This window comes from Manacus candei, unplaced genomic scaffold (assembly GCF_025592945.1).
Source record: "Manacus candei isolate 608988 ecotype Guabito, Panama unplaced genomic scaffold, ASM2559294v1 h1tg000049l, whole genome shotgun sequence".
In the NCBI taxonomy this organism is placed as follows: domain Eukaryota; kingdom Metazoa; phylum Chordata; class Aves; order Passeriformes; family Pipridae; genus Manacus; species Manacus candei.
Window position 1 is genome coordinate 26835508 of NW_026138097.1, and position 25821 is coordinate 26861328.

A 25821-nucleotide genomic window follows, 5' to 3' on the forward strand; every position below is an offset into this window, starting at 1 on the left:
TGCCTGTAAGCAGATCTGACTGTAATCAGTTCTCACAAAGTCGGGTTTACCTACATTGTAGAGTACCTTGTCACTGTTCAGTCCAGGGGTTCCTAGAGAACTCGCTATTCTGTGATGAATAAGGATGCTGGAAGCTGGTGATGGTTTTTAACAGTTTCAAGGTGCCTCATAGGCAATGTGCATGTGTGGTTTTTTACTTCACATACATCTGGCTTTGCTTGTATTTTGGGCATTCCCTAATTTGGGTGAACACTTGGTGTCGGAGACCTGCCACAGTGCAAACTGCCATATAGTAATTGCTTCAAAGGGAGAGTTACTATAAAGATTTATGTTGCTGAAAGTTTGAGCGTGGATGACTTTGGTACCTGCGTGTCTCCTGTCATTCTGTGTAAGGTCTTAGGGTCCTTGTACTCTGTGAACCGTAGCGGTACCATGTCCCTTTTTGTAGGTGTATGGTTGAGGCTCCAGGACATGCAGAGGAGTGGCAGAAGAGGAGGCAGCTGAGCCCAGCTGTTGCTGTCTTAGCTGCTGCCCTCACCTATCCCATTCAGTCATCCTGCCTTGCTGTGCCAAGTTGCTTGTTTGTAAATCCCTTAAGCCCTTCTGTGCAGGGGAAACTGTTAATAAGCATTTACCTCTCTATGTTGTTTGTTCTGGATTTATGACATATCTGATATAACATCTGTCAATTTAAGTATGTAGGTAAAAGGAATAGATGAGTTAAAGCTGCTGGACCTGGTTTTGCCTTTGCACCAACATCTGTGCAGAGTTCAAATTAAAATGTCAGTGTTTCTGTCGAAACAGTGAGAGAAGAGCACCCAACTGATAGAGTAGAAAACAGCAGGCACAGCTGGTATCTGAAAGTGAGGCTTACGTGGGTGGCTATTTTGTGTTATGACCCTAAACAAGCTGAAAGTCTTCTTTTTTTAGTCTTCGTGCAGGTACAATTCCAGTTACAGTCAGCTGGAGTTTCAGTTGAGTGAGTGGAGTAAAATGCAGTAGGACTTCACACTTCAGTTCCCTAATGATGTGTTTGGAGTGAAGAAGAAAGAACCTCCTTGTTTTGTTTTTATTTTCTCCCCTGCATAAATTCTGCAAAAGAAAAATCTATTGTTTATTAAGGACTAGGGAGAAAATCAATAAGAGTGTTTTTGATGGAGGAGCTACTTTCTAAGGGACAATGCTTTCTTTGCATTCTACAGTGATGAACCTCATAGTCTCTTAAGATACACTTTAGAAATATTCTTTTTCTTTCCCATTTCAGTCTTGATTTCATCTATGATCTATTTGAACATGTTTCAAGTCGCAACAATCAAGACACTCTTAAATGTGGAAGCAAGCACCGAAAACCCACAGTCAGTCTCCAGTTCAAGGTTAGTTAATATGTTGTCTCTGCTTTGTAGCTAATCAATGATAGATAAACCCTGGTCAGTAAAGAATGGGTGCATATTGAAACAGAGAAAACTTACACATGAAAACATTGGTGTCTCTTCTATGAAAGTGCCCTTACTAATCAACTGATTGGCTTTGAGTAGACACTAACCTTTGCATCACACCATCCACACAAAACTCCCGTTGCATTCCCCACTTGCTTACTCGTCCTTACTTTAAAGCTCATCTACAAAGTTGGTCTCTCCTGTCCTGGTTTTTCTTTATAATCTAAATCCAGCCACAAAATCGCACAAAGCCTTACAGCAATGTCTGTATACTAAGAAAACAAGTGCTGAATAAATACCTCATTAAGGTGTTGCCTTGCCTTAACTTAAAGTTTGGAAGGCATTTTTGTTAAAGACCTTTTTATGAGGCTTTATAGCCTCCCATCAAAAATGGCACCAAATTGAAATCTAGCATAAAGTCTATCTGCAAATTATTTAAAAGAGAAGGATTGGCACAAAACATTTTCTAAATTACATGAGTACAAGTCTGGATTAGTTTTCTTTCATTTTGTTTGAATTAATATACATTTGCACAGTTCATTCACTTTTTTTTTAAGAAAGAGCAGACTCAAACTCCTTAAGGGTAGATTTTATCCTAGTAGACTATTTCTAAGTGTTGGACAGAACAGCAAGATGTATATGCTGGGGCACAGACAATGCCTTTTATTAAAAAACCCTAATGTTGTATTTTCTGGACAGCTTGTTCTGTGCTACCATAACTCATCTCACACACTACCCACTTCTTATGGTGAGATGGTATTATTTACTAGTTCTCTGGAATAGCAGAAGGTACTGTTTCTGCTTGGTCTTTTGTATTACGTGCAAAGTAGACTTTTAAGATGTTACCTTACAGAAATTGACTGTATTTTTGCACCCACTTGGCAAGATAAAATAAAATTTAGTGTTCTTTCTGTTCTCTGTCAGGGCCCCTGGTCAACATAAGGGTGATAAAACATGAAATCAAAACATAATTGCCTCTTATCTAAAGCTGTAGTAACTGACCATTAACCGGCTGGGCTGCTTTACAAGAGGTTGACCTTCACATCATACCTTCCCCAAAGAATTAGGTTGGGTGGTTTTTGCATGTTTTAAAGCCTTACAGGGATTAAGTCCATTTTATTTCAACTGAAGATAAGAACTTCGCCTTCACAGTTTTATTTTCATGATAGGTTGGTTGACTCTTCTCTTCATTTGATGACCTGCCTAACGCAGGCCTTGGGGTGCACGCAGAATGGCTGAGTTTAGATACCATCTGTTTCAGCCTGTTGATTAGAGCAGGGCAAACTTCAAATTAGATTAGTCAGGTTGTCACCTGACAGTGACTTAGAGGTTTGCAGCACTGTGCAGAATCTGGCTGTCTGTACCACAAGTGAAGGTGAAAATAGTTTAAATCATTTTTGTTTAGACTGAGCAACTTTTCCAATCTCTTCAAGCAGGAGCCTGGTTTGAGAGAACTGGCTTAGTTGTCCATAGATGTAATGTTCACACAGATTAAATGCAGATTAAACCTTTACTATTTAAAGCTGTAAATATTTTTCTTTACACAAAAATATTTGGGTTTTTATGTTCTGGCTGTTTAATGTTTGCTGCCCTATTCCTGATCTGTAGGCTGGCAAAGACAAATGAAGCAAAGACCTATCATTTATATTCCCAGTCATTTCACTGTTTGCTCCCTTTGCTCTGCACCAGCTCCTGTGCACAGCCTTAACTCTGCTTGTTGCCTTTATCACTGCATGTTTAATTATCAAGTAAGTCCTTGGTGTGCAGATTAAAGCAAGAATTTGTTATAACAGACTGACATTGGCAGTTTTGCTCCAAGACATATGGCAGGATGCACAGTGTTACTCCTTTAAAAGGTGGATTTTCTGTCTCCTAGGCAGCCCGCTCTGTATTCCCTCTGCTGCCTGGCACAAAGTACCACCTTTGAGGGTTGAAACATTACCATTTGCTAATTTTCTGGACTCTTCAGAGCCTGGGTTCCTCTCCTGTACAGTCATTTGTATCTCTGCAAAGTAAATGCAAGACCTCAGTTTAAAATGGTTCATCATACTTAATGATACAGAATGAGGCAAGTTGGAATAAGATATGGAATGATGGCTCGGAAGGGAAAGGGGCGGATGTGTAATTAAAGTAATAATCATAAAAGGACTGAGGGATTTTTGTGATTTTTATCTCCAGGCTGAGGTTCAGACAACTGATAGTCTAATGTGTATTGAATCATTCAGAGTTGTAAAACTAGGAAAAATCCGGTTTTCTTCAGGGGAAATGGAAAGTGAGTGGGCATAGGGCAGTTGAAATGAAAAGAGGAAATCTAGTTCTGTGGGTTTTTACCTTAAGCCCCTTATCCTTCCTTTTGACTTGCCCATGTTTAGCAGTTTGGGAATGTTGATCCTAAGTCTTAAGCAGTCATTTGAAAGATCCCTGAAACAGCAAATTTCCAATTTGGTGTTTCCATACAGTTTTCTTCACATCAGTCTGTGAATCATGTTCACTGTAAAACAGTGATGACAGTTTTGATCAGAAGAGACAGTGGAAGAAATGAACATGCATGTATTGATCCTATATGTTTGGAAGCAAGAGCTTACATGGTGCAGTAACTTCTGGTGTGTACCACTAGGTGTTGCAGTTAGATGCTGTCTGCAGTGCTGAGCTGCAAGAGCTCTTGTCCAGGGTATGTTGTTTGTACAAAAATCCAGCTTGTGAAGTGCTCTTCTTTCTACCTGTGTTTTAGGAATCACTTCATTCTTTAATGGCAACGCTGAGTTCTTCAAATCCATTCTTTGTTCGGTGCATCAAACCCAATGTGCAGAAGGTAAGATTTTAAATAGTTTCTGTCTTTTCTCTATGTCTCAGGCCTGATCTTTGTCTGCCTGTCTGGTTATTTACCACTGTGTGAAGCATAGAGTATCTATCATTCGTCACTGACTTTGTAGAAGACTCTGCAAGTGGAAGGCACTGGGAAAGTCTTTTGATTTTTTCATAGTCATTGCTCACAACTTTGGTAAATGAGTGGCTTTAAGGCTGGTTATAAAAGGAAGGTAGAAGGCTGCACTGCTCATATGACAAGTCTGTGAGAGCCTTTTTAGGAAGAAGATACCAAAACTGCGAAGTTTGGTTTAAATCACTAGAGGCAGTGATTCATGTGCATATAGCAAAACCAGTGTGAATGACTGACTCTGTCATCAGACTCTTACTGTTTCAATTTATGAAGACACCCAGTCTGTATATGCTGGCTGTTTTGTTCTGTTACAGAATTTTGTTTTTAAAACAGGCTTGGAGACTAAGGCTTACAATATTGATTTGTCTTTTGGGTTACAGATAATGAAAGACAATGTCAAGACTTTTCTAAATATGTTGGAGTGCTCTCTAGAAATGATGTGGTAATGATACAGCAGTCGTTGAAATTAATATTGTTAGCCTGGTTCTGATATCTTGGGGTTTTGCACATCCGTTTTTGGCTTTATAGACTGTTATTCAGCTATGGTCTACTTAGGTCAAAAATGCAACAGGCAGAGGTGCTAACAAATCTGATTTATGGTTTTCACATGGCAATTCATAAGTGACTTTGCTATAAATCCATATTTACTTGTTACATTTTTCTGGGATGTCTGGTTAATCAGGATACTAACAAGTCAAACCTGCAGATTTCATTGCAGGTTTTTGTGTTACCTGGACAGTACATCCTTGACTTTACATGTTTTCAGTTGCTAACTCTACTTTTGCACTGTTACTCGTGATGTGTCAAATAACATGCAGATTTGGGGCACCTTAGCAAGAGGGAGCAGCCTGGAAGCAAATAAGAACTGCTTTCTGCATGGTGAAGTGTTTGGTGCTGAGGTGTGCAGCCACCAGGCAGCTGAACCCACATGGATGATGGTACCTGGGCCAATAGCTGGGGTTTGTGAGCCTATGTATGTAGCAAATCCCTAATTGTGTAAGGAGGGCAGTTTTGAAAAGCTTGTTTGCTTCCCTGCTCCTGTTTCTGCCTGGAAGCCGCATGACCCTTATAAAGCCCACCTTCTACCACTGGAGTGTAAGAAGAATTTTAGTAACTAACTCACACATTTTCCTTATTTGTCCTTTTGTACCTGAGTAAGGCTCATCACAGTACCAAAGTCACAAGGATTTGCCATGATTGATGCAAGAACCAGGGACTTGTTGCATTTCCATGGCAAGGAAAACACTGAGTTCCCATTCCTATGTTCTTTGTTCTTCCAGTCTTTTCCCAGTAGAATGCTCCATTACTGACAAATTTGGCATCTGTTACTGTATCTGCGCATATATTTTACTACCATTAAAACAAAGTTCTCACAGAATTAGCTGCTGTGCAAGGAGAAGGAGCTTGAGAAAGCCTCAGTCTCAGGGAACCACATCTAATTGCAGGAGTGCATGCTGGAACAGATTGGGAGATTTCTGTACACAATCCCTTGAAATGTACATATAAAGTCTCACTGAAATCTTACACAAAAACGATTGTCCTTGTTTTCCATTTGCTTTAATTTGATTGCAAATTTGACTTGATTCAATGGCTTTACCAAATAAGAAATCCTATTTGAAGAACAAGAGTCAGGTGTCACACGGTTTCTCTTGTAGCTGATTCAGTAGAAGACTTGACAGAAAATGAGAAGGAAAGACATGCTTTCAGTGCTTGTCAATGGCATTCTTAAATCAGGGAAGTGTTATCAAAATGCATTTTTGGGATTCAGTGTTGTAAGTTTTGCCAGCTGTACCCTGTTCTCTGTTCCCCACTCCATGTCATACAGACATAGTGATTTTAAGTGCCAATCTTGTGATGTTGTTGCTCCTTCTGCTGCGATGCAGGTACCTGTACTGGATTCTGTAGATGCACATCAAAATAAGGATTTTATATTTTATCCTCTCATACAACATGTTGCTTCTTTTCAGTCAGACAAAGGAAAAGAAGGTGACTCAGTTTGCACAGCTCCGAACCAGCACAGCTCAGACAGATTAGCTGTGTGTGGACTGCCAGGGATTACCATGTATGTGACTCACTGTGCAGGGTTGGTTAGAAACATAACTGCTTGAAACATTCAGATGAGCCACTGAGGCAGAGAAGCTGGGATCAAAAGAAAGTAAATGTCTTCACTGAGCAGTTTCCTCTGTGTTTTCCATCTGCAGTGATGGTGATAGGGAATGATAAATGTCACTTGAAAAGTACTTAAACAGTGCTTGGCAAATACCAAGTTATGTGGAAAAAAGGGGTGTCTTACTTGCTTTTTGAAATACACAGCATTAAGGGAGAGCTGGACCAGAGAGATTCATCAAGGAGGGAGCTGAAGTTATGTTACTGGGGGCAAAACCTCTAAATCTACTCGTCTCTCTCTGGACTGGGTACAAATAGGTGACAGATCTATTGGTGAGCATCCTCTGGAGGGGAGGAGCTGAGGAGGCTCGAGACCTGTTTTACTCTGGAAGTATGTTTGAATTCTGTAGGTGGATGAGGTTGAGCAAATGGAAGTCAAATTCAAAAAAGCACAATGTGCAGCAGACAGTACTTTCTCTACTGTTCTAGACATTAAAGTATATTCATGTCGGATAAGAGATGTGATAATTTACAGTAATTATTTGATTGTTGTAATTTTTCAAAAGTTTAATTTCAAATACGTTGCAATGGCAAGCAAAAACAATTCAGCATATGCAGTAAACCACTGAACATTTACATATGAAAGCAGGATCTACACTCATTAGTGCAATTTCCTAAAGGGAGCGCACAGAGTATGTGACCTTTTGTCACAAAACATTTCAGCGAGCAGGCCTCAGACAGAAGGACAGAGGACCCATTAATCTTTGGGAGACCCTTGAACAATCATGGTATCTGTTTTCACAATTTCCAATCTGTTCTGAACTAGCCATAACATGGAAACTTTTCCATTTGGTATGCTTAATGAGTGTTTTTCTGCTAATGAAGGGTCTTTCTCCTCTCCCCCTATCTTCACTGCAGCTGGCAGAACTATGTTTCATTTTATCCTTTTGAACTTTGACACATCTTTCTCTGTTTCTTGGTTTCATGTTTCTTTTCCTACCTCCTGTTCTGTGCAATAATGATTCCTCTCTGCAGCCTTACCTTTTCTGGTCTTTGTCTCCTGGGTTTTTTTGGTGTACCTCAAATTAAAAAACAGACACCAACACCAACACCACCAAACAAAAACCAACCCACAAACAAACAAAAAATCCAACAGAAAAAAAGACTTTTTAAAAACAAGCTTCAACCATTGTTACAGCCATCAGCTGAATGTTTCTTCTAGCTTGCTGCTGTTAATAAAGTTGCTAAGCCTTGGTGCCACTCAGGAGACCGATAAAAGTAAACTTAAGGCTTACACTTCCTATTCAAGCTGTTTCAGAGGCAGAAATTTTCCTGTTGCCCAGAAACAGCCAGCCTCAAGAAGCTTGTCTTAAGTGCTTTCTCAAGTTCCCTTTTCCAGTTAGATTATTTCTTGAAAATATATTGGCATAAACACGAGTGGCATAATACTGGCATAAGTGTAGTGAGTGGCCCCCAGCTCCAGCATCTGCGCGGCCTCATCTGTGCTGGTCTCTTGAAACTTCAGTTAGTACAGCTTGCTTTTGTAATTCCCTGTTCTTGAGACTTCCACGGGTTCAGGCTTGGCTGTTCTCTCATGCATGTAGATGGGTGTCTCCACTTCTCTTTGGTTACAGATCTAAATTGAGTTAGATAGACAAAATCCTGGCTTAATTAAAGTTCAAATGAAATATTTGAAGTAGACAAGAATTTCACTTTTTAATTTTTATAGAAAACTTCTGCTGGTGTGTGCCACCAGGCAATGGGATTGCAGGGTCTCTACTCATCTCCCTGTCTGCTCATTTATGGTCTGTCTCATTCCTCTGTTGTAGTGATGGTCTTGTCACTGTCAAGATAAAAGCTGCCTTGTCTCAGAGCTTGTGATCTCTGAAGGGGCAATTCTCTTTCTCTGCAGATTTTTATATTAATTTCTCTTTAATCTTAAAATTTAATTAGGTCAGGTAAAGGAATGAGACAAAATTAAACCTGTATTGTAAACCTACTGCAGGGTAGGGGCTACAGGGAGCAACAGAAAAAATGAAACTCATAATAACTTCACAGTTCAAAGGAAGACTGGTAGAAAAAAACATCTGTAATAAATTCTGTGAGGCCTACTGCTGCTTAGAATCCTATCATGCTCCATATTCATTCTGGGATAATACTTATCAAGGCAATAAGATTGTTAGCATCACTTCTGGGGACAGAGCCATTTGAGGGATCAAGGTATGGCTATTGGCACCTGCAGTGTACTTTGAGGCATAGGTCATTAATGGCCATGAGACACCCTGGAATAGCAAGCAGCGTGTCCTGTATAAGACAAAATAAGATGCAAACCTATTTTGCTTGGCGCCTGAATTAAAGTTGTGCTCTTAAAATAGCTCTGAATCATTACAAATATGAGTATAGCATAATACCAGCCTAAACACCAGTTACAAGTACAGCTGAGGAATGCAGTGCAAAGGAACAGTGATAGTACAGCTTGACCCCATCTGCAAGGGTGATTGTATGCAGGGTGTGGAGCAGGTACAAGTGCACGGAACCAGTATGTGAACTGGTTGTCAAGCTGGAATTGCAGTATTGTCATATTGAGACTTGACTGTATGAATTACTGAGTTTGTCTTGTAGGGAGATTTTAATTTTTTATTTTTTTCAGAAATATGGATAAGGAGAGTTCAAGTCTAATGGTGCTGCATTGAGAACAGCACTGACATATCTTGAAAGACTGACACCTTGAAAGATTCAGGGAAGAAGACTGAGCTTCAAGGATATTCTACTATACCTGTAGCACAGGATTGCTAAGCATCTGGAAAACCTCACTTTTACAAGTCCATTTTAAAAAAATATCCTTAATACAGTGGTCTGACTTCAAACTTCTACACACATCCTACTGGAGTTATTTACCAAGCATGTGCTTTGCACACTGACCTCAGTGATGCAGCAGACTCTGGGTTTCCCCAGCTGGGGAGCTGGTGCCTTTGTGAGGTTTTAAGGATGCTGAGCCCAGCAGTTAAAAGCTAAAACGTGTTAGGCCCTAAATGGAAGGTCTTTACAGTTTACTCAGTTGCTGAGGCCTGGGGTAGCCCTTCTGCAGCAAAGCTGCGGTATTCTCTGGTGCTAGGAGCTAGCAAATCACATGGTAAATTTGACTTGCTGTCCATAAGAAAAAGGGAATAGAAAGCCTTATCATGGTAGTAGTCATCCCTGTCATACTTTGAAAGTAAAGGGAATAGATTATATAACCCATGTACAGCTGCTGGGTATGTGTGGTGCTGTCTGTAGAAAGTTACAGTCTAGTAGTATTCATTTACAGTGTATAAGCAGCTCATATATTAGAGATCCTTATTGCCTGTTTTAAAAATGTCTCTTTAATCTCAGTTGTTTTCAATAAATGTTTTAAGAAGGCTTTCTGGCTGCCAATTACTGCTGTCATTTCTTCTGGAGGAAGCAGAGCCACAGGCTCTGAGCACAGATTTAGCTTGCTGGGGCAGCTTGGGTCAGGATCAGGGAACTGCTGCTCCAGCTAATCATTTGGGAGGAGTGCAGTCATTTCCCGAAAACATAGCATGTTGGCCCAATCTCTCAGGTCAGCAAGTGCATGGGGCCAAATGCAAACTATTTGTCTTTAGCCCTTTAACTTGTTCATAAGGCCTTATGATTCATAATCAGGAAGGTGCAGTCGGAAGGTGTGGCATCATGCCTGGCCAGCACCACTTAATTCAGCTCCCTGGATCTTGTCGTCTTGGGTTTTGCAGAATTACACAGCTTCAAATCAAGACTTGTGGAGTATGTCCTAGCTGCATCCTTTTCTGACACATCACTTGAGTAATTAGGTCTGGCTCTAGAAGATTCCTTAGGTAAAACTGATAAGGAGAGTGGGTGTGAGGAAAGCAATCACTCCTGCTCACAGAGTGCCAGCAGTGATGTTACGTGTGAATCTGAATCCCTGCCTGAAAGAACAAGATGATTCCTGCAGCGTGCTTTGTGCTGCATGTAAGGCATGCCCATCTTTTGTATCCTCTCTGAAAGATTGCTCCCATCACTCCTGTGGTGCAGCCTGTTGGTTATGCTGCCCAGGAGCCACTGGGTTGTCCCTTTGTCCCCATCTCAGAGTGCTTGCTTGGCTGAAGTAGGTCATTCCACTCTCCGGGCAGTCACACAGACAGGCATATTCTTCTTCATCAAGGTTTGTTGCTTACCAAGCAGGGCTGACGAGGCAACCCTTTGCTAAGTGTATTAGGGTTTGTCTTTAGTGACCGTGGTTAAGGAGTTTAAAATTGAGCTGTTTAAGGCTAGGGATAGAGGGCTGAGATGGGATGCCGCCAGGGAGGGAGCAGACACTCTGCTGAAAAGGTTGCATCAAACTCCAGGCAGTGCAGGCAGACAGATATTTGCATGTTTTGCAGCATGTACCATTTGGTAGGACTCTTTCCATGAATGGTAGGAATAATTTTATGGATATTGGATAGTAACTGTGGCAGTATCTAAGCAGGATGGAGGGACACATGGGCAGCAAACGCTGCTTTGGGAGGGACTTGGAATGAGGTGGCCCAAATGGCAAAGTACCAGAACAATTCTGGGGAAAAATAAAATGCCTGGGGGTAGGGTATTTTTAATGTGCGACACTTGCTGTGTAGTTCAGTGTGATATGTAGAAGTGAAGAAGATTTTCACTGCTGCAGCAATTGATCTGTTCAGCACCAGAGCACCTTACTGCCTCTAGCTGACTTCAGGCAGTGCAATAATTCTGCATGTTGTGCCACCTGATGGATTTTTTGAGGTTTATGAATTACTTTATATGTGATTGTGTGACATGGATAGGCATTCATGAAACTGCAACTACTGATCCCAAGTCTGAAGTATTTGCTTTTTATAAATACTGAGCAAAGAACTTGGCTTTTCTTCCTTCTTGTGCATTCTACCAAGCATTTGAATTGCAAACATTGTCATGCAAATGTATGCTCAGAAAAAGTGTGTACTTCATCAAGCTCTGGAAGTTTTCTTCTATAACTACAAAAAAAAAAGTCCCCCATCTCTAGATGGCAATTTACATTCAAATCCTGTTTACTGTGTTCTCATGGTAACTACTCCAAGGGAACATGCACAGTCCATGATAAATAGACATCCTCAGACCTCCAAAAGCAGTGCTGGGGTATAGAGTATTGTTCTTTAGCAAAAACTTTAAGGTTCGTGAGTCCCTTCCTTGCTAAACTGTGTCTTAGGGCATTTTGTGCATTTTATCTCTTAAGGTTTAGGAATTTGTTGGCTGTGAAATGTATTTACATTCTTGCTGCCTATAAGGTGAGATTAGCCCTTGTGTCCTGTTAGTCAGGAATATCTTCAGCAATTGCTGTAGAGCCAGCCCTCGCTAGGCTTGACTTCCTTTGAGTAGCAGCAGGAATGAATTAAGCAAGTACAGCCAAAGATATCACATGAAAGACTTGAAATACCAGTGAGCTGAAGAAAGCCCTGTTCTGTGTGTGTCTCTGTGTGTGTACATAGCTGCAGCTGCTAAAGATTCAGTTTTTCACAATGGATGAACGCTGAAGGGTGAAAAAGTCTTAAAAGGTAAGGGGTTTAATTCATGCAGATTTTTAAATTATTTTAATCTTGCATACTTGAAGCTGCAGTGGACTTGTAGAAAAATAATATAAAGTGCTTGTAGTTTGGCTGAGCAAGCTGTACTGGAAATGTTTCTGGACTTGCATTTTCTTTTAAAGAGGGTAAATGCATGCAGAATCAAGTTTATGAAGAAAGATCTAAATTTACTGGTCTAATCATATTTTCAAGCTCCAGGAGAGCTTTGCTGCCAAGCAGTCTGCTTTAATAAATCACACTTTGTTTGAAAGTTAAAGGGGTGATTGTTTGCAAAGCTGGGAAAAAGTCAGCAGAAGTAGAGCTGTCTGTGCAGAGTGGGGAAGACCTGTGTTGTAGTGATGGGCTGCTTTCTGAAGAAAGATCTTTTCTGTTGTTCAGCAGTCTATGGTATAGATTTGGGCAAACAAACTATGTAAAGTTCAGGTTTATAGTATTCCTGTAATTTATTAAGGCATAAGGCATGGCTGTAGTTTTGTGTTAATTACGTGAAAAGAAAGCGATACTGGGGATGAGTGTGTTCGGAATGGGGGGAATCCAGCAAGATATCTTCAAAATCCAGAAGTCTAATTTTGTAGTTTTACTGGAGAAACTTGATGGGGCAAATTTGAAACAGTAATTTTTTGCCATAGAAATACAGGAAATGGAAAATGCCTGGAAAAAATTTATTTCAGTAGTAATGGAAAGGATACCATAACAGCAGTATATTTTTACTTTGTTTGCTGTGTCAGCTCTCCCTTCCATCCCCAGTGAAGTAACCCCCCCAGCACAGCATGTAAAATAGCTCTGTTCACCACTGGTTGTCTTTGCTTCTGGGATCTGCATTTTACTCCCTGCTTTCCCACTTAAAGTGCTTGTCTCTGCAAACATTAGAATTCAGCCACAGGGTAGAAAATTAGGATAAAATTGCTTGAGAGAACCTGTTATGAAGGGAATGGGTTTGATCCTGCATCATTGAAGTCTATGGGAGTTTTATTCTGGTCTCAAGAAGAGCAATCCTAGATTTGCAAGGCAAATCTAGGTGGAGGATGCATGATCTGATAAAGTGCCTATGGGACCAGGAAACAGTGTTCTCATAACTTGTAGTTGTTCTTCTCTCACTGATGTTAGAATATGTCCCTTTAAACCCCAAATGGTAGCAGTTGTGGTAGGTCAAAATGTAGCTGGTTTTGTTGTGTGACGCATCAATGATATGTGTTCAGTATTTCTTTCACTAAACCGGCTTAATTTCAAAAAAGATAAGATTGTTTTGTTTCTCATTTGTTGGCTTATTCAGAAAAATGTATTTACAACCTGTAACAGAAATGGAAGCAGAACAACAATGGTTTTTCCAATACAGCTAGATTACTGATAGGAATTACGTGAAAGCTAGAGTGCTGTCCCAGTCTGCGGGACAGCAGAAGTTAATGGTGTTTAAGAGTAGAACTTGAATGAGTTACTGAACTTTTTTCTCCTTAACTGTTTATGTTTTCTTAATTTAGTCAGAGGATGCAGCAAAGACTTCAGGGGGGAAACCTCACTGTGATGGATTTGTAAGGACTAAGTACACTTCAGAACATCTGGTGTTAAGTCATCAGATGAAACATTAAACATGAAATGCATACTGAAAGCTCATCAAAGCATCTTATTTTTGTTGTCTTACACTCAGAATTTAGCATTTCTGGTGGCTTTAGGCAGTTTATAAACCTCAGAAGAAAGGCAAGTCCTTTCTGAACAGTGTCATTAGAAGTCAAGTTGTGGTTCCAGTTGTATGAAGTGGCGCGTAGTAGCTGTAAAGTCCATGTTTTAGGACATCATCTGAGCTGTAGCTGTGTGACAGCAGTCAGTCTAAACTACAGGAAGTTTTTGGCTGACACATGATGAGGTTTGAGGTTGCTGTTATTAGTTTGTCTCCTCTCCACATTCCTGATGTGTATTCCCTGTTCAGGCAACAGGGAACTGGGCAGCTGGGATCACTTACAGGAGCTTTGCTGGGGAGGTGATAGCACCACAGTTCCTCAGGCTCTGTGGGCAGTAATTGTTTTGTTGCTTGGTCCCAAGCACTGAGCAGGGACACACTGTTTAGGTCTGTGAAGCTGCTGGTGAGCCAAGAAGCCCATTGCACCATGTGAATCATTTGGCACACTGGGAAGTTTTTTGGTTTTGCTGCCACCTTGGATTGTGGCACACACCTGTGAGGATTGCATGATATTTAGTGTAGGAAAGGCAAGTTTGTCACTAAACTCATGGTACTAGGGTCTGTTTCCACTGTTTACATGAGACATTTTTGAAACTCACTCTCTGTAGATCTAGAAATCTTAAAGTAGATGGGTTCAGAGAAGACATCCACTTTCAGAAAGCCAGATAAATGCCAAATCCTCTGTGATGCTGGCTTTCTCAAATGAATGGCTGCCTCAGATTCAGCATGAAAAAGATGTGTATGTCCATCTGCAACTTCCCAAACATACCATTTGTGCATATTTACCAAAAAGAAACAGTGACCAGCCTCATCAATTAAGTAGTCTTTCAAAGGGAGAAATTACGATTTTTATTAAAAGTGGTGTAGCACTTAAATTAGCTTCAAAAAGAATTCACGTCAAACAAAAATTGCATTTAGGAAAGCTGATTCTATCTTAAACATCTCTTTCTGAGTCAAACATTAAGGGTTATGCTGGGTTGTATACTTAAGCCAACCTAGGAATTTCTCAGGGCAGAAATGGCTGTTCAGCCATGTAAAATTGCTATTACCCTGTGACCACTGGCATGCCCAACATAGCAAATCTCAAACCAGCGTGGTTCTTACAGGAATGTATATTTCATTAGCCTCAATGAACTCTAATCACACGTGTAAATGCTTTGCTTTAGTTATTCCTGTTTTGATGCTGCTTTCACCAGCACATAACAGAGAACCTGGAGCCACGATGCATTTTGTCACACTCCTCTGAAGAGGAGTGAGGTGAGGCCTATGTGCAGCTCCCTTACAGTGCAGACTCAGCCTAAAGTCACAAGTCATCTGCACTGAGAACACAGGACTTGTTACATCTGTTGCTTCCAGTGGTGCATGTTCCATGCTACTGGCCAGTCCCAGGAGAACAGAGTGCTGGTAAGGCAGCAGTGAAAGTGCATCTAACCAATCATTGAATTTCAACAGTCTGTTTTCACCATGATCAGAAAATATGGAAGAGGGAAGAAAAATCCACTTCTAGAGCAGGAAGAGCCATATTCTTATTTGAATATGATTCAATAGATTGTAAGACCATAAGTAAGGGCAGAACTTTTCTCCACACAATCATCTTAAAAATAGAGTCAGCCAAGTGTGTGGTTCATGTAACTAAGTAAAGATGGAACTAGTCTTAGTGAAACAAAGGGCCATTGACCAGCATCGCTGGCTGTGGATTCTGCAGGCTTTGAGGAGATGAACAGTGGCACCACAATTAAATCACTCGTAAGATGGTTGAATGTTAAATTAGTTAGACACTGATGTAATGTTACCATCTAATTATAATTCATTCTTTCTCTCTCTCTGTATATCTGTGTGTTTAGATTAATCATTTAATAGTTAGTTTGATTACCATATTGATGGTAAGGAGGTTTATTGCCATCCATTTTGGGAAACCATGTACCATGCTAATAAAGCAAAGTTAATTTACTCTGTAGTTAACTCTTAAATCACAGATGTTTAGGAATTGGAACAAAGAAGTCTCTTGTGCAACTTTTTTTTGTGAGGGAAAAATATATGGTGACTTTGATTGCAAGTATTGATGCTTACCAACGCATCATCTATTGCAATGAGATGACAGTGTAGGGTTTTTTTTCTCTACTCAATGCAGTTAGTATCAATTCAGGAAGCACAGGAGGACAGGAAGTACCTGCTGTTTTAGCCAAGGTGATGTTGACTCACCTGTGTGTGGCCTCCATGGCAGCACAGATAGCTGTGATCTGCAGAGCTCCTCCATCTCGTGTTTATATAAAATATGAAGAAATCAGTAAAGGGGCTTTTTGTTTTACTTATCCTGGAAAGTTCTGAATTACAAGAAATACCTAATTTGATTTTGATGTGGTTCTCCAAAGCATCAAAGAACTCAAGGAGAATTTGCAACTCTCAATGGAAGAATGGGACAGGACTGTTGTGTTATAACGAAGCGGCCAAAGGAGAACATATTTATTGCCTTTTTCTGTGAAATGATTGTACATTTATTGCCCTTTTCTGTGAAATGAAGAACAAACAGCTGTCTTCCTTTTCTGCCCCTGCCCTGCAAACACACACATACACACATTTTGCTAGTCTTGTTATCTTGTCTAGTCTGTTAGATCTGCAAAGCAAGTCCTGAGTATATAATGTAAAAATGTATAGGAATACATGAACAGCAGCTCAAAGGACCAAATTCTAAGAAAAATGCCAAAATTAGACTGACACTATCCGAGATGTGCTGAGATATAAGATGTAGTAGTAATTAACATACCAATTACGTGGGATTGAGCTGGGCCATTTATCTGAACCGTCACGCAAATCTTGCTGTCAGATATGTAGACATCTGTGCTGGTCACAGCGATCCCCATCACCTCTGTAAACTTGAATTTCCTCTCTCTACACTTAAAAAGTGTCTTAAATGCAGTGTTACGGGGTTCCTGATACCTAAAGGAGATCTCCAGACCACGCACTGCAAGTCTACTGGAGCATAGCTCTTGTTCAGCCCACAGTATCCCCGGCTCCCTCAGGTTGAAGCAAGCCTTTGGGAATGATCCAAATCAGCGAGAGCCATGTGCAACACCATGGGACATTTCTGGTGCAGAGGGGCATGCCTGCTGGCCACTCTGGCAAGGGGCAGTGCAGGGAGTTGGGTGGCAGGGATACTTGGGGAGGGCTGGGCAATGGTGCCTGTGCAGGCAGCAGCCCAGAGGCAGCAGCCCTGCTGTGAATGAACCTCTGTGCCTGTGCTGGGGTGGGAATAATCTGCCCTTTCAGTGCTGTCCGACCTCTGGTGTCCTAGCAACACAAAGCTGTTCGACTGAATATTCTGTGGCGTTCCTCATTTACACGTAACAGATATTGGCTGTTCTTTAAGCCTGGCTGATTTCCCATTATGGCTTTCGAACAACAGGCTTGATACAGGAAGGAGGAGGGAAAGGACTACTTAGGAGATAATTTTATGAAACCACATATTTTTTCGGTGGAGGAATTACACTGGAATGTTTCCTTGCTTGAGAAAGCACCGAGCAGACTGAGTAAGTCTGTGCATTACGTCAGCCTTGTGCTTTGTAGGCATCTTTTATGGGACACGGAGAGACTGAACCATGTGCAGGGGCTAAATGCTTTGGAGAAGGAGAAACTGCTTGTGGCCTCAATATTGAAAAAGGGGTGCAGTCAAGCACTAACTTATTAATGTTACTTGAATCTGATTTTGACTTTTAGCTACAAAGTTGCTGCTCCATGAGGCCATACAACAAACATGGACGCTCGGCACTTAAATCAGCTACTCACACTTTTTTATTATTCTAAACCTTGTAGTTTGCAGAGGTGTGATTCATGATTGTTGCAGGGCCTTTCCCATTTTTGAAAATTGGAGCCAATCATTTGGAGGAGATTTTTATTATTTTGTGGTGAATATGAGAGGGCTTTGTAAGGACTTTTAATCTAAGATAGTCTTTAGTGCTGCGACCTGTGTCTTCATGGACAGTCAACTACAGTAAAATTTGAGCCAGTCTGCCCTTGCTGGACCATGAAATACTTGCATAAGTAATGAAGGTTACAGAAGTCAGCATTAAGTTTCTTAAAATAAATAAAAGTAGTATTTTCTTCTATGAATGGCATGCTGAAGGAGGGCTAGTTAGATCTTTTAGTCTAACTCGGTGTGTGACAAACAGTAAGGAAACCATTAATGTCTGCTGGAAGGAGGATGACATTCTGTGTTTTCTCTGAAGTGTCTGATGGCTTGAGATGGTCCCACCACCGTGGATAAGCTCTTCAAATGAATGCAATCAGTGAGAAAACTTGTGTCTTCTGGTTTGGATATATCTTTGATTTTCATGTGTTTTATGTCCTTATCTGCTGGATATTAGTTGTTGTTGTTGTTGTTGAATGTATGCTCTTGGTGTGGCTACTCCCCAATTATTGTCAGGACCTCTCAACTTTCTCATTGATGAGCTCTTCAAGGCTTTTATTCAAGTTCCTTGCTACCTTTTTGAACTCAGACCTTTATTCTCATGGCTCTTACCTAAATGGTTTCCAGTGTAGCCATCTCCTTTATTGTTCTCCAAAACCAGACATCACATTTCAGTAGCAGTCTCACAGCAGAGGAGCACAGGTTAGCCCACAAATCGCTAAACTGACTTCTGAAATAGCAGAGAGTTTTTAGTATTCTCTTTAAAGCAATGCCCCAGAATAGAAGAATATCAAGATGTAAATGGCATTTGGGCTTGGGGTCCAAAAGAAATAGGTTTTGATGAGACCTAGAGAAGCAGCAGGAAGGTGCTCAGGACTGAAGCAGAGATTTGGATTTGGAATCCTCTTCTACTCTTCTTGTGCTCTACAAGTTGATGTCTCTTGTCCCTCTGTGGAGCGCAGTGTTAGCTCCCTCCACCCATGAGCTGAAAGTGAGGTTCTTCCACCTCCTCCTTTCTACTTAGCTGCAATAGAGAAGAGGAGGCAATAGCCCTGTATCCTCTCTTCCCCTGCATGGAGCTGTAGTCTGAAAAAAGGTTGCTCAGTTTAGTGTCACCAGGGAAAGCAAGGAGAGTTGTGATAATGTGGGTCAAAGTTATCTGCAATACTATTTGAGAATGTACTGCTGAAGTGATACTGTGTTAGCATTTCAGTGAGAACTAGCTTCTTGGAGAGTTTCAAGTGTGAGATTACTTGTAGTAACTGTACACTAGGTATTAGGAACACACAGGATTAGGTTCTTAATGGATTGTTACAAGGTTTTACAGCCAAGTCAGACTTTGGCTATGACAGATGACATTCATCTTAAACATTTCTTTCAAGTATTTTCATCCTAGTTTTCTGTCCCTGATGAAACTCATGTCTTCTGGGAATAAATGTTTGATACCAAGCACCATTATCTGAAGAAATCATGTTAGAGGGACCATCCTAAAACACTATTTACTGCTTTTAAGTATAGTAATGTATTTATATGCCCAGCCTGCCAACAAATTGTTGAATAACAAAGAAAAACTTGTAAAGTGTAGATGAAAAGTCTGGTGTGGAGGAGTGAAAGTACAGGGAAAAATTAAAAATAATTAAAAAAAATAAAGAAGGGTGAGGTCTCAGTCCATGTAAGTTATTTGATGACATGGAGGGTCAGGGTTTCGCCATCTGCATTTGATCTGTATGCAGCCTCAGCAGACATGGAGTAGTGTGTGCAGTAGTTTTCTTGACTACTGTAATGAACAGTGTGATGATGGTGTTGGATATCTTGACATGGAGTTGGTAAGGAAGGATAGCTGTGATTGCAATTAGTACCTCACTGCATGTTTCTTCATGGTATGTCTGTGACTCAGGGAGCCTAATTGATTTTCTTCAGAAGAAGCCCGCTGACTGGTCACAGTGTGGGGAGGATGAGACCAGATTGGGGTTTAGTCTGCAGGGACTGGAGGCTTTAGTGAGGTTGACCTCAGATGAAATGGCAACAGATTTTTCAGAGGTGGAAAGGAGGGTTTATGAAAAGTTCCAGCTGGGGTCCGTGCTGCGAGTCGCACCTTCTGTCAGTGTGCTAAGACCTTGCCAGCAAGGCTTCAAAACTGAAATCCCTGTTTCCCAAATGCTTTTAATTGCCTGTCTCACATGGATGGCCCTGCAGTTGCTGTTTTGGGACTAACAGCCCATGAGACTTGCTGTGCATTTCAATGGAGTCCCTGAATAATGTATTCAAGCAACAAGGGCTCACTTTAGCTGAAAATTTAGGCAACCACTTACAGAGCTCTATATATGCACTTAGAAAACTTCAGTATCTCTGATGTTCAAGCCTGTGCCTTTAAAAACCCATTCCTATTCCACAAAGTTTTAACCAGTGTATAAGAAAGGACAGTTATTTTGAGTAGCTAACATTCCTCTGGGCTCATATGAGAGAGAGAGCAAATTCTGTCTTCCTTTAGAAGAAATTCCGGATACCTTTAAAAAGGAAGGTTCACAAAGAGGCTGTTGTGTCTTTATTCAGAGGTATCATTTGGTCTATACAAATCAAACAAACAGATTACTCTGAAATACAAGAGTACAGTGACAATAGGTAATAAAAAGTAGATTAAATAGACCTGGGATTGTGATTTTATTGTTCATTGTTGATGAAAGCATGAAATCTCAGCAAGCCAGTCAGAATCATTTGAGCATCTTTTCCCCAGTAAGGAAGTTAGTTCCGGTTTTTATCTTTGCTGAATATAGTCAAGCATGACCTGAAATATGACCACAGTATCTCTGTAGATGTATCTAATGTCTTGACCTAGTTGAAATCTTCAAACACTGATGCAAATAGTCAATGTGGTAATGTACTACTTCACATCTCTGTAATGGGCTGCTGTCTTAAAAATGACCTTGAGATGCCCCTTGCTTGTAAAGTAAGCTGGGTGATAGGCTGAATATAAATACAAAAGCATTTTGACATTCATTTATTGAGTCTCCTGCTTTGAGTGTTTTGGTACAGTAGAAGATCTCTAAGATTACAGTGTTCCTTCTATGCAGTACTATTTTTATCACAGGAAACTCTAACCTGTGGCATGAGGGTGGCTAATTTTGAAGTCTGTCTCTTATCTGAAATACTCAGGGCTGGAAGATGAGTCATGCAGGTCAAATGCAGTAGTTGGAATTGGAAGAGATCAGCTAATCCTGTAAACTGCTTGCTGCTGGTAAATGCAGCGCTTTCACGTTCAGACCTGTAGAGACTGTACCAAAGATCCAGCTTATCATTACTGAATTTGCAGTGAAATCCAGCACGGAGTTTGCAGCAGAATTTTTTTTGAGGCACACAGGTTGTTGTAGTATACCCATGCACTTTTTCTAGCAAGTTATCACCAGCAGTGTTAGTAATTTTTACAGTCTTTTTATGGGGTTTTAGGGTGGGTGTGTGGATAAAGGCCAGGAGGACTTTGGATGTGCAAAACACTTAACTGTTATTTCAGATTTCAAATATTCCTTGACTTGCCAGTGCCATACAGTAGAAATCCCAAATAAACTTTAGCTGTGGCATGTTTTAGATTCTGTTCTCCTGTACTGTTATAGTGTTTGTCTGAACACAAATACTCTGGGACAGTAAGGGAATGTCTTCCAAAACAAAGCAGGCATCAAACTTGTCTATGTTTCTACCCATACCTATTCCAGTTACAGCTAACTGCATGCTGGAGAAGACCAGAGAGGGTTTCTTTCCTTGAAATAGGCTCTTAGGTGAGTGGGACCTGATGCTCCAGGTCCTTGGGCAGGACACCCACAGATTACAGTCCTCCTTGTGCTGGAAATGCAACAGTTTTGAGGTTGAAAATCTGTTGAAGCTGTTGTCATCAAAGTTCAAAACCTATGCTAAAGCAGAGAAAGACTGACCTCTTTTTATTTGCTACTGGTTTTCTCCAGAGTAAAGCTGCGAGGACTTCATCTTAGGAGTAAAAGAGCAGATTTAAAAAAACTAAGACATGGACAAAAATTACTGGTGTTTAAATAAAAAAATTACTTTTTTACATCCTCTTTTCTTTCTCTGCATGTGTCTTCCACAAAACACTTTCCTAAGCCAGGAAAATCAACACTTCTAAGACATTTCTAAGCAAAGCTGACTTGGTTCTACTCAAGTCCTTAGAGAGAAATCTAGAAGCAAGGGATTGGGATTTTTTTCCCTTTCTCTGCCCCCCCCTCTGCCCCAGTCTCTCTATGAAATCCCTCCTGCCTGCATAAAGTCTGTGAGCCTACTGTAATCTGTCATTACTGTGCCTGTACTCTTGTGAGGCAGCCAGGAGTTCAGAAAGGAAGAAGGATTTCCTCAGAGTGAAGTCAGGTATCCTCTGTGTTTCAACAGGGCAAATGATTCAAAGAACGAAAAAGAGTTGTGTTCTCTGTGTTACTCGGATGCTTGGGGTCTTCACTAAGGGTGCTGTCCAGGCAAAAGGGATGGTGTTTTTTTCAAAGCTCAGTCAGACTGTAATCTAAGGAACTATTTTATCACTAAAATTATCCATAGGTGTTAGATGTCTGTCCTAATGGTGCTTCTAATTGTGATTTTAGGCAGAAGCTTTGCCCCTTAGGAGACTCACTACAGATCAGAGCAAGCATTTAGCAGCTTAAGGAGCCAAAGTCTCATCAGCAGAGACTCCAGGTCACATTAAAGACTTGGCGTTGGTGCTGTCTGGCACAAATTCAGTGGAGACTTTTGGATTCAGGAAATAATGAATTACAAGTTGTGTCTGCACCACAAAAAACAACCCTTATCAAGTAGAACAGACCTGACTTGTAGTTATTAATTTCACACTTATGTTGCTCAGTGCCCCAACATGGCTGTGACTGGTGTGATTCCAGCTGTTGTCTGGTGATTTTGTGTGTAGTTGTTTAGTGGTGCCATTCCATGATAAAAGTGAACTATCTATTGAAATTTGAGTTGATTGCATCTCAGACAATTTTGGAAACTATCAATTGACTTCCTTTCTTGTTACCTTCTCTCTTATAAATTTGATTTTACTTTGCAGGAGTCTTAGTTTTAGAAATTATTTCAAATTTTTACTGTGGAAGATGTATTGCTCTAAAATCACTCATGGTTCTCTCTCTGAAATTTTCCTACAAAATACAATTTCTTCCCAAGTGTTCATTTGTGAAACGAGTCCAGTTTTAACAGCAATAATGGTAGAAATTTAGCAGACTCCACAGATGAGTCCCATCCTGTATCATTTTGGAAAATTGGTTTGCTTAGCACAGGAAGTCTGAAGGAGCACGAGTAAAGATAGAAGGCTGAACATCAGCTACCATCTCCCTTGGCATGGAGATTTTATAGTAATGCAAATTTAACTCAGTGCTGCACGGAGCAGTGTTGGAGTGAAGATGGGACATTCTGTCTTAGAAGCATCTCCAGTTCAGTAGTGGGGTATATGCAGTACTTGCACTCCTGTTGAATAAATGCACATGCAATTGATTTTTTTAATTATGAGGAGTCCTTCTGACTGAAGTTATGCTTAAAGTTATCCCTGCCTGCAAGTGTTTATATGATTGAGGCTGAAATCCTCTTCATCCACAGAGTAAAACTACCTGAGTTTTGGCAAGTTGTAAGTTGGATCTGCTGTATTGCTGTGGCTGCCAGTATATATGAACTGCATTTGTTACTTCTGTTTGGTTTTGTTAGATATGGGAAACCTTGGATGCATTTCAGTGTTTAGGGTTTTGGCTCCCTCTAAGACCAGCTGCAGCTCTTCTCCATACTGAGGAGTGAGGAGCTGCTGTGACGGCTCAGTCAAAAACCCCCAAGCAATGGGGGGTATCTTCTAGTATTCCGTATTGAAAACACAAGAGATGAGTCCAGCACATCTCTTACCACCACCTTGGTTTACTCAGAGCAGCCATACTTGTTGCAGATGTAATTCCAATGATATGCCAGGAGGATTTGACTCTCCAATTTAATAACCTCGTGTCTGTGAGTAATTAAAAATAACTAGCAATGTAAAGTGATGGAGTATGTGATTAAAATTGCAATGGTTTCTATGTTGCCCTGCATTGATCCCATGCTAACATCTCTTGCAGTGTTTCATGGTTTTCTTTAAAAATGCAAGTATTTGAAATCAGATGTCTGTGTGACTAGCCCATCTTCTGATGACAGAGCAAGACTGTTTCAAATTTCTGTAGTTACAGGAAAAATGTTATGAAAATGTTGCCTCTTCCTCTGTGACCCAAAAAAGTTTTTTAAAACAGTAACATGAGTTTTCAAGCCAGCTGTGTGAGTGACTTTTGACTCTTTAAGTGCCTGGGGGTGACAATAAAAAGGTTAGGTGGTGCAGCAGCCATCTGGCTTTTAAAGTGGGAGGTGCTCTCTTGCAAAGGGAAATGCTGCCTTGTGAGAGAGACATCTGTCATGTCACTAGCATTTCACCTGTATCCCCACTCCCATCTATGCATCTGCTTCCCCATCTCAACGCACCAAAAATAGTGTTGTGTTTGCAAGTCTCATGAAGAATGTCACCTTTTGAGCCAGTGAGTTTGGGGGGGATTAATGGACTAAAAGTAATTTTATTGTTAAAGAAAAAGAGATATATTGACCTGTGTCCACTTGTGGCAAGCATCATCCTTCAGGTACGCAAGTTGAAAAGTGAATGTTTTTCATTATGATTTTTGTGCGTATATCTATGTCCTTTCCTGCCTTTCCTGTCAAGCATCATCAGTCATGTGCACAGAAAGAGGCAGACAGGCGTGTGCATGGACATGCAAAGGGCAGCTTTGCCAGGCTAGTTCCCTAACTAACAGCAGTCACTTGGCTGCCTTAAAGTGGAGACATATAAAAAACACTGTTGGCAATACCAGTCATGACAATATCAATATCCTCATTGTAAGCATTCATGCTGTGTGTTCACTAAAATACAAAGATTTTGCTCATGGCGTATTTTACTCGTGGTGACAAAATTCAAATGAAACACATTGTTGAGAAAGATGAGTTTGTTGGCATCTTTCACAGAGGCGTTTTTCCCCTTTGGAATTTTCATTTTTTTATACATATGGGTATTGAAATAAAACGTTAAATCACATTTGTAACAGTGTCATTAATGTAACAACAGCCAGAGTGGTCCAGAGTTGATGTAGCTCTAGAGTGTCCTTTGGATGCTGTCTCAGAGAGAGGGCAAAAGGAGCTGCTGGCAGTGGCTGATGTTCTCCATAGCCCCAGTCTGCCCACTGGCACCAGACTGGGTCCTGTCGGCACACACGGAGTGTTAATTACCCCAGGCAGGACAAGGCCCACTGAGGTAACCAGCCACTTTATAGAACACAAATGTTTATTCAGTTTTGTTCGGTGCTATTGACTGTGGAGGAAGGGCCAGGCTGTGGTGTTTTTCCATTGGAAAGTCTTTCTCTGTTGGAGGAACAGTGAGTGATGGGGAGCGTTCATCTGTGCAGCTTTACAGCAGCTCAGCGCAGAAGGGCTGCTGCATCTGCAGAGGAGCCTCCCATCTCTGCTCCAGAAAACAAATTAATGAAAGGAGCAATAGCAAACTTTTTGTTTAGACATTTTGTCTTTTAAAGGAGGCAGGTAGAAGCCAATCTATCAAAATTTTTGAAGCTAACTAATTGACAACTCAGAGGTGTCATCATTAGCATGTAGTGTTTTGTTCTGTGGATAAAGGCACTGATCGAAAAGGTTATACTGGATATTTGAAATGAACTTTTGAGTCTCTGCTTTCCTGAATTTGGGGGAGTAATTTATTTGCTAAGTTGAACAAGAGACATGATTAAAGCCTGTCATTAAATACCAAGAGAGTCCTCTGACTTATAGTTGCCCAGTGCTTGATCTTGCTGTCCTGTCACTGAAGACCTTCAGGTCTTTATGTGAACCCCTGACTGTGTCTGTGAGATCCCCCTGTCTGAACTTCTTGCAAAATACTAAACACTGTACTGCAGCCCTGCAAATGACTGTGCAGGAGGGTAAGATGATGGTTTAAAGTGGATGATGATAAATCATGCTGATAAATTAAATGTTTTATTTACATGTGGCATTTCAGTACAGGGGTTGCCCGTGCTTTGCCAGGCAGCAATTAGTGCTATCTTGAGTAGCTTTGCATGGCTGTGGCTGGTTTACCTCAAAGGATGGTGAAAGCACAGGTGACCCACAGG

At 40.8% G+C, this 25821-nt stretch overlaps 1 protein-coding gene across 1 annotated transcript in view; it reads left to right on the forward strand.

Annotated features, from left to right (window-relative positions):
- Positions 1-25821, forward strand: part of MYO10 (myosin X) — a 161997-nt gene that overhangs the window by 103112 nt on the left and 33064 nt on the right. The window contains exons 19-20 of the mRNA XM_051799353.1: positions 1265-1373; positions 4168-4248. Of these exons, the coding sequence (XP_051655313.1) occupies positions 1265-1373; positions 4168-4248 (190 nt within the window). The remainder of the gene's footprint in view (positions 1-1264; positions 1374-4167; positions 4249-25821) is intronic.